The sequence below is a fragment of the Chiloscyllium plagiosum genome, chromosome 2 (genome assembly GCF_004010195.1).
Source record: "Chiloscyllium plagiosum isolate BGI_BamShark_2017 chromosome 2, ASM401019v2, whole genome shotgun sequence".
NCBI lineage: Eukaryota > Metazoa > Chordata > Chondrichthyes > Orectolobiformes > Hemiscylliidae > Chiloscyllium > Chiloscyllium plagiosum.
Window position 1 is genome coordinate 117,850,641 of NC_057711.1, and position 18,270 is coordinate 117,868,910.

Below are 18,270 nucleotides of genomic sequence, written 5' to 3' on the forward strand. Positions count from 1 at the left end.
GTATATATAAAATTTCTTTTTCCACAGGTGCTGGTTCCGGGCTGATAGCTAACTTTGAACAACTAGTGCGGGGTGTCTGGATACCTGAGAGAAATGAGTTGCTGAGAATGTCCTAGTATGTAGTAGTTTTAAAATTGTTAACTTGTTCTAACCAGTTCTATACTGAAGTAAAGATGAGAAAATCCCTTTCAAATCATTTCAGATTCTTTGCTTGCCTTTTGTCAAGAAATCATTTTGGATCTTCAGTTTTGTTTTTTTTTCTCCAATGATAGACGGTACTTAGTAATTATAATTGCATTTTTAAAATGGGATTTGAAGCATTTAGTAAAGATTGTAAACTGCAGTACAATTTTATTAAAAATCCATTATTTATCAGGATATAAAAAAGAAAATTACAGTAATCTCAAAGAAGTTACTGAAAAGGCTTGCTTGGCACCTGAAAATCTTAATTTCCAAGCAAACCATCCATTAATATCAAGCCTGGAATAATAAAGATCTAGCACCTACATTGTAAATTATTTATTTTCTGTCTGGTTAGTGCAGAAGATATCAATTCATTCCCACTTTTCAAAATCCTATCATCTTGCAAAGAGACCACAGCATAAGATACAAGACCGTTTTTTATTAAAAAAAAGTCCCAAATCTGATCTTTTATTTTTCTACAAAAATACTTTATTTTAGGCAACAAGCTTTTTTGAAGTTACCTATTGACATATTGAAACTTTGATTAATATGGTTTATTCCAGCCACATTTTAACCTTCAGCTTTTATTGCTCCTCCAATCCCTTCTCCAAGTGTGGTACTCAACGGTCTCACAACTTTTGTAAACTATTGAAATTCTGCACAAGTAACAGTTGCTGTTAAATGACTCTGCTAGAATTTTAAAGCTGATTCCACTTCTAGATCTGATATTGAACAAAATTTTAGAAGAGCATATTTTCTCATCATCTTGTGTTTGTTGAAATACATCACTTGACTGTTGAATGCTTAATATAGATTGGCATGTTGATAAATTCAATTGAGATTCTACTTCAGATAAGAATATTACTAAAAGTAGGGTAGAAAACTTTACATAGGAGCATGTCTGTGAATCTTCTATGGGAAATTTGAGCTATTTTATATTTTAGACCACAGTATGGAGGATTCCTGGGGAAGCGTGGTTTTCTCGCCTAGGCAACTGATTGAAAGCACTTTTAGTACTGTTATTTTCCAAGCTGCTCTAAAAATCTAATTTCTCAAAACCAAATCACTGATTTTTCTTAAAGCTGATGTCCCCAGTTTGTGTCTCTTATCTCCACAAATCCCTGGGTGTCAGTAATTCCCATTTGGAAGTGTGTGCAGAGTTCAATTTAAGACTGAATAAGATTGCATCTACAGTAGGTAACTTTAAAATGATAAATTGGGATTAACGCATGTGATATGCTTTGCACTAATCTCTAATTGCATGATAGTTTATTGATTATTACATTCAGCTTTGCGTGAGGGAAGGAAAAATTAGCCAAGGTTCCTGCTTTTATCAGAAAATGTGCACTTGGTAATACCTAGTCCATGTTTGTGACCAGACACTAAAACTTCAGCTTGATAACACTGATGTTGAATAGGCAGTCTGAGTTGTGCAACAGAAGAGTTATGTTGTTTTCTTTGTGGAGTCACTCTGTGGAAGAATTTCTGTTCTGATACGTATACTAATTATCCTGTTTCTCTTACAGTGGAACAAAGGTAACTCTGATAGGAGCTGTACTCTTTACTTTTCAACAGATGAATTATCTCCCGATTACCAGACACAACCTGATCTTCTTATACACTATGTTTGTTGTTTCAACAGAGGTATGTAAATAACCCTTTTATTTAACTTGTGTGAGACCATTTAACAGTTTTTTTTGTCTTCAGTACTTGCAATTTATGTTGTCGATTGTACTGTCAGACTTTCTTACATTTTTTCGGAGGATAGGAAACGAACAGATCAATTGTGATGTCAGACTAGTTTTGACTTTTTTTTAATTGCACCTTTTTGGTACAGAGGGTACTTGCTGAATTTGTATTTACTTAAATCGTTTGTAGACCAACTATTATTTGGATCTTTAATGCTTCCTAAGAATAATTTCTTTTCCCATGAAAATATCACTTTATTTTGTGTAAAATCTCAATATACTTGAATCTCTTCCGATGGCACCTGTGGTTTGTTTTTAGGTTAGCTGCTTTTTTTTTAATACGTGTGCAACAGCCAGCTATTGCACATTAGCAGTGTTAAGTATTCATTTTGAAATTTTAATATTTATTTTTGTTTTACATATATACGTTTCTCATACTTCCCTTTCTATGTCTGTGTCCTATTGCTTTATGCACAGGATATCCTAAATAACCAAAGGTGCATTGAATTGTTTGCAAAATGATGCTGTAGCCCTGTGTGGTTTATATTGGCAAATTTATCATTATAGAAAGTAGCCATTGTCTAAATGGTAGTGCATTTTAGCAGTAAGGATTCAACAGTGGCTTTAATTATATTGCTACTCAGGCAAAATGTCATGTAATTTATCTAATGGCAGACAAATGAATTTGGAGATATAGCATTTTGTGCCTATATAGCTTATTTGATCTTCAAAAAACAGACTGCACATATAGACTTGATGTATATGATTCAGATGTAATAAATGCTGAGATGACCTGTTGTTCAGACTTTCTTGAAGACTTGTTCTCATGTTGGGCTGTTGATTCTTTCATATATTCTCTTCATTGGTAGCCTCCCCTTTTAAATGTCCTTCTGAAATAAGTCTAAATGGGTGAAAAAGGATTATTCCAAGTATTAATTGCTGTCCTGTATCTTTGCTATTGTAGTGTGGTTTGTATCATCTTCAATGAAATTGCTGTTTGGTTACTGAAGACCGTTTATGTTTGTTCCCCTATACTTGTGTTGGTATTTTGAAAAGACAAGAATAGATTGTAAGAGGAAAATTCAAGATGTGTTGTGTCAACCCCCATCCCCCCAAAATTTGTGGTTTCAACTAAATTCAATTTAAAACCGCAGCCAGGTGATGAGCACTTCACCAGCATTAAATTTGTTCCAGATAAGGATGGAGGGAGAGGTAAGCTTAAATTTGCTGCCCTTTAAACAACTTACATTTTTCTTAATATTAGTGTGTTGACTATAACAATAAAACAAACAATCCATCAATGGAAAAATGAGCATAAATCCTGTTTCTTTTCATACCATCATGATACAGCACTTTCAACTTGGAAAGTACCTTTGTTTGCACTTAGGCATCTGCTTGACAATCTTGTGGGAGGAAAAGGAATATTTGATTTAAGTGAAGCTTTGCAGGAAGCTTGAAACAACTAAGGTGGAAACTTAGCTTGCTTGGATGTTTTTAAGATATGTTAGTTTGTACATGTTTGTTTACTTGCCTTTGTTCACCCCTCATGTTATTTGTATCGTGCTGATAATAAAAAATTAAGTATTTATAATCTGATCTAGTCTAAATAAATCTTTACTACAAGATACGTAGCAAATTGAAATTTAATTATATCTGTGCATTTGGTTATCCCAGTGTTTTCTGAATTCCATGATAAGGGATGGCTTTTGAAAACTCAAATTAAATTTACAGATGTTTACATAAATACTTTCTTATGTCTTTATCAAAGAGGAAGCATACAACTATTTCAAATCTACAAGATATTTCATTCAGACTTAGAACACTTGAAAGAATAAGGTATCAAAACTGGATCCTCCATGTGTTTTCCTGTTAGCTTCAACAAATTCATGAGAAAAAAAATGAGATGGTTCAGTGGGACATCAAGTACACCTTATTCAGTTTCCTGCCTATTCCTTCTGTAGCTTTTCATGATTTGACTTCCAACAAGATATTTTATAGACTCGAAACTTTGGATTGTGTTGCTTTAAGTGATTCTGGATGTTGTGTTCTTGCTTTGGCGGAGGTGTTCAACTTTGCCGTAAGGATAGGGAGGAGTGAACTGTTCAGAGACATTGAGCTAAGTGCTTTGATTTCATTAAAGTCTAGTGTTTTATTTACCCAGTGCAGGCAGATAAATTTGTTTCTTTAACATACAAATTAGCTTTGTTTAACACAACTAATGTAAGAACGATGAACATGCTTCAGCGTATTTTGGTTGAATGACTTATGAACTGCTAACTCATTGGTGACTCAAGACTCATGAAAATGTTTCATTAAAAGATTAAGTATTATTCAGCCAACCTAATGATGTCTACATTCAATTTTTGTTTTCGTTCCATGATTTTGCTGTGTTTTTTTGAATGACCTGAATTATATGAAGTAAGTTTTTGAATGGTCTATGAAATCTAGTTGAGCAGCTTTCAATAAAACTGAGTGTTGCTCATGTAGTGAGTTATTGGCAATATAAATAGTTGATCAGCAAATTTAGTAATTCTTCATATTAAGTGACATTTTTCCTCCCCATTTTAATACATCTGCAAAATTTTAGAGCTTTAGAAACTTGCTTACGTTCTTGCTTATATTCAGAGTTTGCCTCTTGTAAAGCCTTTTTATAAATTAAAAAATAATCCAATAATGCTGTACTTAGATCTGCTCTGTGGCTTCAACACTAAAGTATTTGTTTGGATTTATTCAGAGACTGCATTCAGAGACCAAAGTAGGGTACTTATGAAAGCGACTGATTTTGAGTCACATGAACATATGTCCTTTTCCTTTTGTTGTCGTGCTGTTTTTATTTGTATTCTTTTGGCATTTTTCAGGCAGCTCTGTACAATTTGGCAAATGTATCATTTTGTATTTTAGGTTGCAATGGTGCTGTTTAACATTCATCATTCCCCTTTTGCACCTATGGAAGTTGCTTTGTACCATATGGCATTTAGTTGGCAGTGCACTTCCACTGAATCGCATTTTCAAACGGAAGCATCTAATACAGGGGAAACCTTGGGTACACAGTGCTCTGCCTCCTTGGATGCAAGTTCTGAAGAAAGTGAAAGTATCAAAAGGAGGAGGGCAAAGAAGGCGGAATAAGATGCTTATCAAGAATTACAAGATCCACAAGATTATCTTTTTGTTGCACTTCTGTTCTAGGAAAGCCCCCGAACGAGGTTTGAAATTTAAAAACACATAGTTATCTGCAAAATAAAATGTACCAAGTTACTAATGAAAAGTTTTGCCAAACTCAAATAGAAACAAAACAGTCTAATGACTCTTGTTAGTGAACTTTTTTGTTCTGCAATGTTTTAGTGGGTTTAAGTGGGAAATTCATTTGATCTTTGTGTGAGACATTTGAGGATCTTTTGGTGTGAAGAGAAGGTTGCTGTAATATATATAAAACAAGATTAAAATATTGTTTCAAAGCTTATAATAAATGTTTGGAAACTTTATGTAACTATTCATATTTTTAAGACTTACAAGTGCCAGAAAATGTTAAAGTTATACATTCCTCAAAATGCGTATTTTAAATGCATGTCTAAATTATTGGGCAAAACAAACTTTTTAAGCTCTGGTAAGTAAAGGGACATCCTTGACCCAACTCTGAGGCCTGAAGTTGAAAACTAGATATTCTCAATTTCCTTTGGCAGTCTGAACTTGATTGCGCGTGAAAGAAGGTAATAATGCAGTTTGGATTGGCATTACTGCATCACTCAGGTCAGCCTCCCGATTTTCTAGATAACAAAATATCTGGGAGAGGAATTGTTAACTATCATTGTCTGGTAAATTTGAAGATAGGCTGATGCAGGGTAAATTGGACAGGCTTCTTTCCTAATAATTTCCTATTAAAGTTATGTAGTATTGTTGAAACTATATATTTTATACACTCTTCCTGCTGTCAGTGATTTGTTCATTAAAATCTAAAATAAACTGTCAACCATTGCAGTCCTGTTGATTCAGGACTTTAACCTTGCTCTATAAATAACTTGGAAAGAAGCAAAACACCTTGGTTATAACATTTATAGCATAGTCACACTGAATTTTTGGTTCTGATTTTCTGATCAAGGCTCTATTTTGTTTTTGTATTTTTAGTAAACTGAAATTTTGGAATTCACTGCAATCTTTAAAAAGAAAACAATTGAATGTGAAGTGGTTTACTTCTGTTCCGATACAAAGTGAATTTGACCTTTTTCAATTAATATTGGTTAAACATTGTACTCTTTGTGGCACAATTCTTTTTGTTCACTGTTTTGAAGTGTACTATTTTACAAATGTTTTTGTAAATCTGTGTTTGTACATTTACAAAAAAAAAGCAAAATGAGGTAGACAAAAATTTCTATATTGTGTATTTTCAGACGGAACTTTTCCAGAAACCTATGATGCAAGAGAATATCTGAATTTATTTTCTATGCTTAATTTATATATATTCCAATGTGAAATAAGATCTAATGGTTGCTTGCTTGACATCAGGATCCATAACGGACTTTAATCCGTGTCTTACCAGGAGTCAAGATTTGTCTAGATATGCAAAATGTTCTACGGTAGTAATCCGGGCAATCTTTGTGTGGGAGAACTATTGGAACTTAACATCACCATTCTGTACACAACTGATTAATTACCAGATCACTTTTATAATCTCTGGGTTAATGGTGACTTGAATGTAACAATTTACTTGATCCAATTTTCTTTAATTTTTTTTAAATGTGCATGTTTGGCTGAAGGATATACAAATAAAGTTCAGCTTTTCTACTCTAGCAATTTGGTCAGTCATTAAGAATATATCTGTGTCTATCTCTATTTTTGTAAAACGTCATTTGACTGCTCATCAGTCTTGCATTCCAAAGAACATAAGAATAATGTAATGTTTATACTTTTTAGCTTTTTTTTATGTCACCAACTCACACTTCACATTATATTAATGATACAGAGCCTAAGGAAAATCTAATGCAGACCAAAGCTTATAAAAGGTGTCTATCTTCATGAAACTGATACAGTTGCTTGCCAGAATCAGTTTGTCCTAGTAGAAGTAAACTTTAAAGGGAATGTTACTTGAAAATATTTATGTCTGTGTTTTTTTTAAATGGAGTGATTTGAATTTTACCCTCACCCTATCTTAATCAAGTATTCCCTGCAAACTACAATTTACCTACTTACTCCACCTGTTGTAATGGAAGACCATTTGGTTGGAGCAATTGGGTGACCAATTATGTTGTGCGGAGTTGTGATCTTCCCTTTTGTTGTGATTTTGCCTGAAGTATCACCTAAGTAATAAGATAGCCTTTATGCTATCTCCATGTTCGTTGTTTTGACTACTATTCTAGCTCCTTCCTGGCTCTAGCCCGAGATTCTTGCATTATTAGTTATGCATTCAGTTCCGAAATCGACCAGATTAGTGATTAAAATGCCATTTTATGAAGCAGTTAATTCATTTAGTAGTGTGAGAATTAGCTGGTTTTGCAGAAGTACAGGAACTGTGGGTTGAACATGAATTCCATCTGTCGATCTTGAGCTTCCTAACCAGAAGGGCTTCCAGTTCTCAAACAGCACATGGTACATTTAACTGTTTGTGTAATAATTGAGAGGATGGCTGCCTTAAGGAGCCTATGGTACACTATGCTATCCTTCAGGCTAGGGTTGATATAAATTAAAGCTCAATTTGAGATCTCCAAGACCGTATTTGACTGAGTACTGTATATTGTCTTGATCCTTTAGCAAGTCTGGATTTCATGGGAATCAAAGGGGAGAATGTTTGCACTTATTTGAATTGTAGCTAATACAAAAGAAGGTGGTTGGCTTGGTGCGGGTCAATGATCTCAGTACTGGGACGTCACTATAGCAGTTCCTTGGAACAATGCATAGGCACAACTATTTTTAGCTGCTTCATCAATGATGACCTCTCTATCATAGAATCAAATATTTACTGATGATTGCACAATATTCTACATCATTCATATCTCCAAAACCACGTGTAGCAAGGCTTCAACAATGTTCATGTTTGGACTGATAAGTGCCAAGTAACATTCACACCATATAAGTGGCAGGAACTGGCCATCAGCAATAAATACCTAACTGCCTCCTGCTGCTATTCAATAAACTGCTTCAAAGTACAGTTTCACCCATATCTTTGCTTTCATCCTCTTCATATGCATGACCAGGATTTAGAAAGGTTAACAGAACATAGGAGCAGGAAGAGAATTGTGTGCAACAAAGGCCAAGGCCATAGAGATGTACAGCACAGAAACAGACCCTTCAGTCCAACTTGTCCATGCCGACCAGGTATCTCAACCCAATTTAGTCCCACTTGCCAGCACCCGGACCATATCCCTCCAAACCCTTCTATTCATATACCCATCCAGATGCCTTTTAAATGTTGCAATTTTACTAGCCTCCACCACTTCCTCTGGCAGCTCATTCCTTACATGTACCACCGTCTGTGGAAAAGTTGCCCTTGTATCTCTTTTATATCTTTCCCCTCTCACCCTAAACCTAAGCCTTCTAGTTCTGAACTCCCCTACCCCATGGAAAATATTTTGTCTATTTATCCTATCCATGCCCCTCGTGATTTTATAAACCTCTATAAGGTCACCCCTCAGTCTCTGATGCTCCAGGGAAAACAGCCTTAGCCTATTCAACCTCTCCCTATAGCTCAAATCCTCCAACCCTAGCAACATTCTTGTAAATCTTCTCTGAACCCTTCCAAGTTTCATAAAATCCTTTCGTTAGGAAGGAGACCAGAATTGCATGCAATATTCCAAAAGTGGCCTAACCAATATCCTGTACAGTCGCAACATGACCTCCAACTCCTGTACTCAATACTTTGACCAATAAAGGAAAGCATACCAAACGCCTTCTTCACTATTCTATCTCCCTGCAACTCTACTTTCAAGGAGCTATGAACCTGCACTCCAAGGCCTCTTTGTTCAACAACACTGCCTAGGACCTTACCATTAAGTGTATAAGTCCTGTTCAGATTTGGCTTTCCCAAAATGCAGCACCTTGCATTTATCTAAATTAAACTCCATCTGCCACTTCTCAGATTGGCCCGTCGGATCAAGATCCTGTTGGAATCTGAGGTAACCTTTTTCGCTGTCCACTGCACCCCTAAGTTTGGTGTCATCTGCAAACTTACTTACTATACCTCTTATGCTCACATCCAAATCATTTATATAAATGATGAAAGATAGTGGACATAGCACTGATCCTTGTGGCACTCCACTGGTCACAGGCCTCCAGTCTGAAAAACAACCCTCCACCACCACCCTCTCTCTTCTACCTTTGGGCCAGTTCTGTATCTAAATGGCTAGTTCTTCCTGTATTCCGTGAGATCTAACTTTGCGAACCAGTCTCCCATGGGGAACCTTGTCGAATGCCTTACTGAAGTCCATATAGATCACATCTACCGCTCTGCCCTCATCAATCTTCTTTATTACTTCAAAAAACTCAATCAGGTTTGTGAGACACGATTTCCCACGCACAAAGCCATGATGACTATCCCTAATCAGTCTGTGCCTCTCCAAATACATGTACATCCTATCCCTCAGGATTCCCTTCAACGACTTGTCCGCCACCAACATCAGGCTCACTGGTCTATAGTTCCCTGGCTTGTCCTTACTACCTTTCTCAAACTGTGACACCACGTTAGCCAAACTGCAGTCTTCTGGCACCTTACGTGTGACTATCGATGATACAAATATCTCAACAAGAGGCCCAGCAATCACTTACCTAGCTTCCCACAGAGTTCTAGGATACACCTGATCAGGTCCTGGGGATTTATCCACTTTTATGCGTTTCAAGACATCCAGCACTTTCTCCTCTCTAATATGGACATTTTCCAAGATGTCACCATCTATTTCCCTACATTCTATATCTTCCATGTCCTTTTTCACAGTAAATCCTGATGCGAAACACTCTCTCATCTCCTGCAGCTCCACATAAAGGCTGCCTTGCTGACCTTTGAGGGGCCCTATTCTCTCCCTAGTTACCCTTTTGTCCTTGATGTATTAGCAAAAACCCTTTGGAATATCCTTAACTCTATTTGACAAAGCTATCTCATGTCCCCTTTTTGTCCTCCTGATTTCCCTCTTAAATATACTCCTACTGCCTTTAATCTCTAAGGATTCACTTGATCTATCCTGTCTATACCTGACATATGCTTCCTTCTGTTACTTAACCAAATCCTCAATTTCTTTTAGTCATCCAGCGTCCCCTTTCTCTGCCAGCCTTTCCTTTCATTCTAACAGAAATATACTGTCTCTGGCCTCTCCTTATCTTATTTCTGAAGGCTTTCCATTTTCCAGCTGTCCCTTTTCCTGCGAACATCTGTCCCCAATCAGGTCTTGCCCAGTACCTGGCCTTTCTCCAATTTAGAACTTTAATTCTTAAATCTGGTCTATCCTTTTCCATCACTATTTTAAAACTAATAAAATTATGGTCGCTGGCTCCAAAGTGCTTCCCCACTGACACATCAGTCACCTGCCCTGCCTTATTTAGTGGGCGGTACGGTGGCACGGTGGTTAGCACTGCTGCCTCATAGTGCCAGAGACCTGGGTTCCCACCTCAGGCGACTGTCTGTGTGGAGTTTGCACATTCCTCCCCCGTGTCTGCGTGGGTTTCCTCCAGGTGCTCTGGTTTCCTCCCACAGTTCAAAAATGTGCAGGTTAGATGAATTGGCCATGTTAAATTGCCCATAGTGTCAGGTGAAGGGGTAAACGTAGGGGAAATGGATCGGGGTGGGTTGCGCTTCGGCGGGTCGGTGTGGACTTGTTGGGCCGAAGGGCCTGTTTCCACACTGTAAGCAACCTAATCTAATCTTAAGAGTAGGTCAAGTTTTACACCTTCTCCGGTAGGTGCATCCACATACTGAATCAGAAAATTGTCTTGTACACACTTAACAAGTTCCTCTCCGTCTAAACCCTTAACACTATGGCAGTCCCAGTCTATGTTTGGAAAGTTAAAAACCCCTGCTATAACCACCCTATTATTCTTACAGATAACTAAGATCTCCCTATAAATTTGTTTCTCAATTTCCCTCTGACTATTAGGGTGTCTATAATACAATCCCAATAAGGTGATCATCCCTTTCTTATTTCTCAGTCCCATCCAAATAATTTCCCTGAATGTATTTCTGGGAATGTCCTCCCTCAGCACAGCTGTAATGATAACCCTTATCAAGAATGCCATTCCCCCATCTCTCTCGCCTCCCTTTCTTTCCTTCCTGTAGTATTTGTATCCTGGAACATTAAACTACCAGTCTTGTCCATCCCTGAGCCCTGTTTCTGTAATTGCTATGGTATCCCATGCCCTGAGTTCATCTGCCTTCCCTGTTAGGCCTCTTGCATTGAAATAAATGCAGTTTAATTTATCAGTCCTACCTTGTTCTCTGCTTTGTCCCTGCCTGCCCTGACTGTTTGACACGCTTCTTTTCTCTACTATACCAGTCTCAGATTTTTCTCTTTCCTCACTATCTCATTATCTCCCTGGTTCTCACCCCCCCACCTTTACTCGTTTAAATCTTCCCAAGCAGGTCTACCAAATCTCCCTACCAGTATATTCGTCCCCTTCCAATTTAGATGCAATCCGTCCTTGTATAGATCACATCTACCCTAAAAGAGCTTCCAGTGATCCAAAAATGTGAATCCTTCTCCCATACACCAGCTCCTCAGCCATGCATTCATCTGCTCTATCTTCCTATTCCTGCCCTCACTAGTTCGTAGCACCGGGAGTAATCCAGATATTATTACTTTCGAGGACCTCCCTTTTAAATTCCTACTTAACTCTCTGTAATCTTCCTTCAGAATCTCAACCTTTTCCCTTCCTATGTCATTGGATCCAATGTGTACAATAACCTCTTGCTGGCTCCTCTCCCTCTTGAGAACATTCTGCACCCTCTCTGAGACATCCTTGATCCTGGTACTAGGGAAGCAACACACCATTCTGATTTTTTTTGCTGCTGGCCACAGAAACATCTGTCTGTACCTCAGACTAGAGAGTCCCGAACACAATCGATATTTTGGAACCCAACGCACCCTTCATTGCATTAGAGCTAGTCTCAATACCAGAAATGTGGCTGTTCATGCTACTTTCCCCTGAGAATCCATCACCCTGTACATTTTCCAAAACAACATATAATTTTCCTTTTGATCATAGGGTCATACAGCCATAAAGATTTTTAGCACAGGAAAAGGTCCTTCAGTCCTTCACATCTGTGCTGGTCCTAAACAACCTCCTAACTCTTCTGATCCAGTTTTCTAGAACTTGGTCCATCAGCCTTGTACGCTTTGGCATTGCAAGTGTACATTTGTATATTTCTTAAATGTTATGAGGGTTTCTTCCTCTGCCACACTCCCAGGCAGTCAGTTTCAGATTTCCACTTCCCTCTGGATGAGAGAGTTTTCCCTTATATCTCCTCTGAACCTTCTGCTCCTTTTCTTTCCCTTTGATCAGGGATCAATGAGTAAGGAGCAGAGATTTAAGGAGTTTTTTCATGCCAGCCCTGTCATGTCCCTCATAATTTTGTACATCTCAATCATGTCCTATCTCAGTCTCCGCTTTAAGAAAAACAACCCATCTGTCCAATCCAGTTTCTTAACTGAAACTCCAGCCCAGGCAACATCCTGGTTAAACTTCTCTGCCCTCTCTGAAGTGCTGTCACATTCCTCCTATAATGTAGATACACATCCAATACTGTTGCTGCGGCTTGACCAAGGAGGAAACACCACAGAAGCGCTTCACAGGAGGCTCCCAAGCACTGAGGATGTCACCTAGACAGGGGACGAAACGTTTGCAACAAAAACTTCCAGCTCGGCGAACAGAACCACAGCAGCTTGACCAATGTTTCATACAGTTACCACATAGCTGTCTTTATTTTAAACTCTCCCTCAGCTAATAAAAACAAATATACCATATGACATATTTTAAATTAAAAATCAGAGAACACCAGGTTATAGTCCAACAGGTTTATTTGGAAACACTAGCTTTCAAAGTGCTGCTTCATCAGGACAACCACCTATGAAGAAGCAGTGCTTCGAAAGCTAGTACTTCCAAATAAACCTGTTGGGCTATAATTTGCTGTTCTGTGATTTTTAACTATATCAACCCCAGTTTAATACCTGCACCTCCAAAATATATCATCTGAGCCACTTTATCCACCTGTCCTGACATAAAAAGGGACTAGTATACATGCACACCAAAGTCCCTCTGATCTTTGGTACTTCCCTGTTCATCATATATTCCATTGCCTTGTTTGCCCTATCCAAGCACGTGACCTCCCATTTATCTGGATTGAATCCCATTGATTAATGATCAGCCCATTTGACCAGCTGTCTATATCCTGTAATCTAAGACCATCATCACTATTTACCACATTTTGTATCATTTTCAAACTTTCTGATCAACCCTCCCACATTCAAGTCTGAATCATTCATACTAACCACAAACAAAAACGGCCCCAGCATTAACCTGCATGGGACCACACTGGAGACAGAATTCCAGTTGGAAAAATACCTTTAAACATCACCCTCTGCTTCCTGCTACTCACCTCATTGTGAATCCAATTTGCCAAATTCCTTGGAACCCATGGGCTCTTACCTTTATTATCAGTCTCCCATGCGCAACGTTATAAAAGCATTCCAGGTCACTTAAAAAATTGAATAATCTTGGTCAGAAATGACCTACCTTCACTAAAACCATGCTGACTGTTCTTAACCATTCCTGATGAAAGGCTTTTGCCCGAAACGTTGATTTTCCTGCTCCTTGGATTCTGCCTGACCTGCTGTGCTTTTCCAGCACCACTCTAATTCTTAACCCCTGTCTCTTACAATGCAGGTTAATAATATCCCAAAGAGTGGCTTCCAATAGTTTCTCCACCACCAAGGTTAGACTGAATGGCCTATAGTTTTTTTTGTTTTATCGCTTGCTCCATTTTTGAATAATGGTCCCATATTGGCTGACCTCCAGTCCTCTGGCATCTCTCCTGTGGCTAGAGAATAATTGAAAACTTTTGCAAGTGCCCCCGCTATTTCCTCTCTAGCCTCACTCAGCAACCTGGGAATGATTTCATCTGGCCCAGGAGATTTATCTATTTTTAATCCTGGAAATCCATTCAAAACTCCTGTGTCTATGCTAATTTCTTTAAATTTACTGCAGACCTCTCTGATTTCTTTACCCATTTCATCCCTCTCACTAGTGAACACTGATACAGAGTATTCATTAAGAATGCCACCTACATCCTCTGGGTTCATGCACAAACTACCATTGTGGTGCCTTAGTGGACCTTACACTTGCCCTCATTATCACTTTATACTTAATATACCTGTAAAGCAATGCAGGATTTCCTTTATTTTACCTGCCAGTATCCTTTCGACTTTCTTTTTACCTCTCCTAATTTCCTTTGTAAGTTCCCTTTTGCATAACTGGCAATGTTGGTTGAAGATTGTACAATGCTCAGCAGCATTTACAATTCCTGAGATACCGAAGGAGTTTGCATTACCATGGTTGAATGGCCCACCATCAACATCTGAGTTTTTACATTTCGGAAACTGAAGTAGACGAGCCATAGAATGCTGTGGCTACAGGAGCAGCTCAGAAGCTGGGAATTCTGTGCCATGCAACTTGTTTCTATCCTTACTCCTCAAAGTCTATTCACCAGTTGTGGGACGGAAGTCAGCAGTGGGATGGAATACTCTCCACTTGCCAGATCAAATACATTAAGTAAAACCATCCAAGACAACGCAGCCTTTTGACTGGCATCCTATCCACCTCTGAAAAGATTTGCTTTCCCGAAATGCACAGTGGTTGCAATGTGTACAAGACATACTACACCAACACACCAAAGCTGTTTTAACTTTGATTTCCAATCCAATAACATCTAACACACAGGAGGACAAGATATTTGGGAGGACCACCACCTACAAGGTCCTCTCCAAGCTACGTACCATTCTGACAGAACTATATCGCACAGTTCCTGGGTGAATATCCCGGAACTTCCTTACCAACAGGTATTCCCGGAATTCTCTTAATAAAGCTGGAAATAACCTAACAACATGGATTTTAAAGAAGAAAGTTCACCAGCACCTTCTTAGGGGAATGTCTGGTATGGACTCTTCCATAAATATTGTTTTTTTTTGGCGTGTTGCATGAGGCCAGACCATCCCTGGCAGTAGACTAAACTATGACTCCTGTCACCTTGCATATTCTAAGTGTTTATTTGCTGTAGTTGTGTTGCTGAGCAAGTTTGGAGTAGGAGTCCTAAGTCTCTGTATGCAGGTTCATCTGCTAAGATCCCCACCTCTCTTGAGCACAATTCTTCCTCATCCTGCTCCCTTATATTCTGTGACTGAGGTTTTTATTCCCGCTAACCTTTTCCCTACCTCTCTGATCCCGGGTGAGCATCTCTGGATGGATGTGTGGGAGAGGGAAAATTATGAGGTTGCTGAGACTGAAAACTGAAGCAGTGGGAGGTAATTAATCTTCTCACTACCCCTTTCTTTTCCTATGATGGATCTGCAGGAAATGCAAGGTTCATATTAGAGGAATTTAAAGCATCCTGTTTGGAGGCTGCTGTACTGTCATTAATTTTGTTGTCTTGTGAAGGATGCATCCTACTGGGGATATTCCCTCATAATTCTGTCTATTGTCCTGACTGATGCAGTCCCTTCAACCACCATTATTAAAACAGAAGATTCAATCATTTATCACATATTTTGAGCAAACTTTCCTGTGTACAAAATAAATATTTTAGTTCCTATACTATATTAACTATGAAATAATTTTCAAATGTATCGATTATAAAGTGGTTTCGGATATCCTGAGTTTGTAAAAGGATCTGTAGAAATACAAGTTCATTCTTTCAGTAGTTGACCTGTGGTAGATGACAGCAATAACATGCTACAAAACCTTTCACATTTTTGCAAAATGATTTGAATTTAAAAAGCACTCTTGAGAAAGTTGTGGTAATTTTTTATTCTCCATTCCTTGACTCCAGTTTGTGCTAAGATGTATTGACGAGACGAGGAAGGGAATTCAGCTCCCCTCTTTTTTTTCTAAACTCTCCCTCAGTTGGTTGCAACATTTTTTTTACTTCTTTGCATCCAGCTATGGATATTTTGTAATTAGGAGAGGCTAGATAGGTTGGGACTTTTTTCACTGAAGCATAGGAGTTTGAGGAGTGACCTTTATAGAGGTTTATAAAATCATGAGCAGTATCGATAAGGTGAATAGCAACGGACTTTTCCCTAGGGTAGGGGAGTTCAGAACTAGAGGGCGTATTTTTAAGGTAAGAGGAAAGATTTAAAAGGAACCTGAGGGGCAACTTTTTGACATGGGCGAGGGGTTCATATTTGGAATGAACTGCCAGAGGAAGTGATAGATGCAGGTATATTTACAGCATCTAAAACTCATTTGGACAGATACATGAATATGAAAGGTTTAGGGGGATATGGGTCAAATGCAGGTAAATGGGACTAGTTTAGTTTCGGAAACTTGATCAGCATGGATGAGTTGGACTGAAGGGTCTATTTCCATGCTGTAAGACTCTTACACACCTTTGGAGCAGGTGGGACTTTAACCCAGGCTTCCTGGCTCAGACGTAGAGGCACTGACACTGCACTACAAGAACCTTTGTTTGTATGCAGCTGTATTGCATGTCGATAATGGAGCTAACAAGATCAAAATAAAGGAATCAATTACAAGGTTTTTTTCAAGTGAAATGAGAGAAAAAAAATCAAACATTCACACAAACACAGGTAATATGTTTAATAGGAGAGTGTTTGGTATGGACAAGAAAAATGCTATGCTACCCTTTGAGTCCTTGAGGTTTAGATTTTGTTTAAACCTGAGACCACAGTTGTTTAATTGTTGACCTACATCTTCACAGAAGTGTATAAAATCATTCATTCTGAGTGAACAGTTGTTTCCCCAACTTGCTTTTCCACTGAACACTGTCTTCTGAGATGCTGAGAAAGAATCACAGAGAGAGTCTTAAAGTCCCTTCCGTTACCAATCCATTCCGTTTTCTCTTCCTTTCAAAAATATCTACAGAAATGTTTTTCACTGTAAATTTCTGAGTCTGGCTCCATTATTTTTGCAAGCTGGCTGATTTGGCAAGCAAGCCTTTCCTTGCCCAATATATTAAATTATCATTTAAGCGTGATTTAAAACGGGAATGCTTGATGCTAACTCAATTGCCTGGTTTTAATGTCTTTAGATAAGTGATAATTTTTGTACAGACAACAGTTTACTTTTATGCTATGTGGGTCTCCTGGACTTGCCACAATCCGTAGTCAGATCATCATGGCAGCTGTTTTAGGTCAGTATTTAGCCTTTTTAAAATATATATGTATATAGTCCATGATGGAAGTTAAAATTTGACAGTATATATTTATCATAATAATCTGTTTAAAATATATCTAACTCAGTGAAAATAACACATTTGATTTTGCCTATATACATTTTACCAAGGTACTCAACATTGTCTCTTGAAGATGACTGGTCAGAGATAAAAAGCCCATGGGATCCAAGGAAAATTGTCAAGTTGGATCAAAACTTAGCTCAGTGGTAGGACACAAAGGGTAATAATGAGTGATTTTCTGACTAAAAATCTGTTTCCTGTGGAATTTGTACGGTTTGGCTCAATCGCTTTTTTATTTGTGATGATACTCAATTGTAGGGGGAGTGATTGAAAATATATGAGTGGTAAATGAATTAGTTGTGTTGTTGCCAATGAAGAAAGCAGTAGACTACAACCTGATATCAACAGACTAGCTAGGTAGAAAAGTGGCACATAGAAGTCGTTCTGGAGATGTCTCAGGTAAGGCATTTCAGGAGGACAAATAAGACTGGGGAATACACAATAAATGGTAGAATGCTGAAAAGTGCATGGAAATATGTGGACAATGGAGTGCATACATGCAACCCACTGATGGTAACAGGATCTGGTGCTTAAAAAAATTATACTGGGTACTTTATTGGTCAAGGCATAAAATTTAATTGCAGCAAAGTTATGCTGTACAAAGAACTGTATAAAACTCTACTTAGGCCACAGTTACTGTTGTGCATTTCTGGTCACCAAATTTCAGGAAGAATATGATTGCACTAGAAAGGGTTCACCTGGATTTACATGGATATTGTCATGATAAAAGACTGAGTTAACTCGGTAGTTTTGTAATGGAGGAGGCTGGGGGCAGATTTCATTGAGGTGACGAAAAGGATAAAGGTTTGGGATAGGAAGGATCTAATTACTTGTATTTAACTTGGAATGGTCAGTAGCCAGGACAAAGACATAACTCAATTGATGGGAAGTTTAGAGGAGTGCTGGGGATTTTTTTTCATCCAGACAGTTATCTGAAGGGAGATTACAGAGAGTTAGGCAGGA

The 18,270-nt window shown here is 38.2% G+C and overlaps 1 protein-coding gene across 1 annotated transcript in view; it reads left to right on the top strand.

Annotated features, from left to right (window-relative positions):
• The window catches only part of LOC122563416 (trimeric intracellular cation channel type B-A-like), a 44,268-nt gene extending 37,613 nt beyond the window's left edge, over positions 1–6,655 (top strand). The window contains exons 4-6 of the mRNA XM_043717160.1: positions 28–115; positions 1,710–1,827; positions 4,773–6,655. Coding sequence (XP_043573095.1) covers positions 28–115; positions 1,710–1,827; positions 4,773–4,997 — 431 coding nt within the window. The 3' untranslated portion in view covers positions 4,998–6,655. The remainder of the gene's footprint in view (positions 1–27; positions 116–1,709; positions 1,828–4,772) is intronic.
• The last annotated feature ends 11,615 nt before the right edge of the window (positions 6,656–18,270 follow it).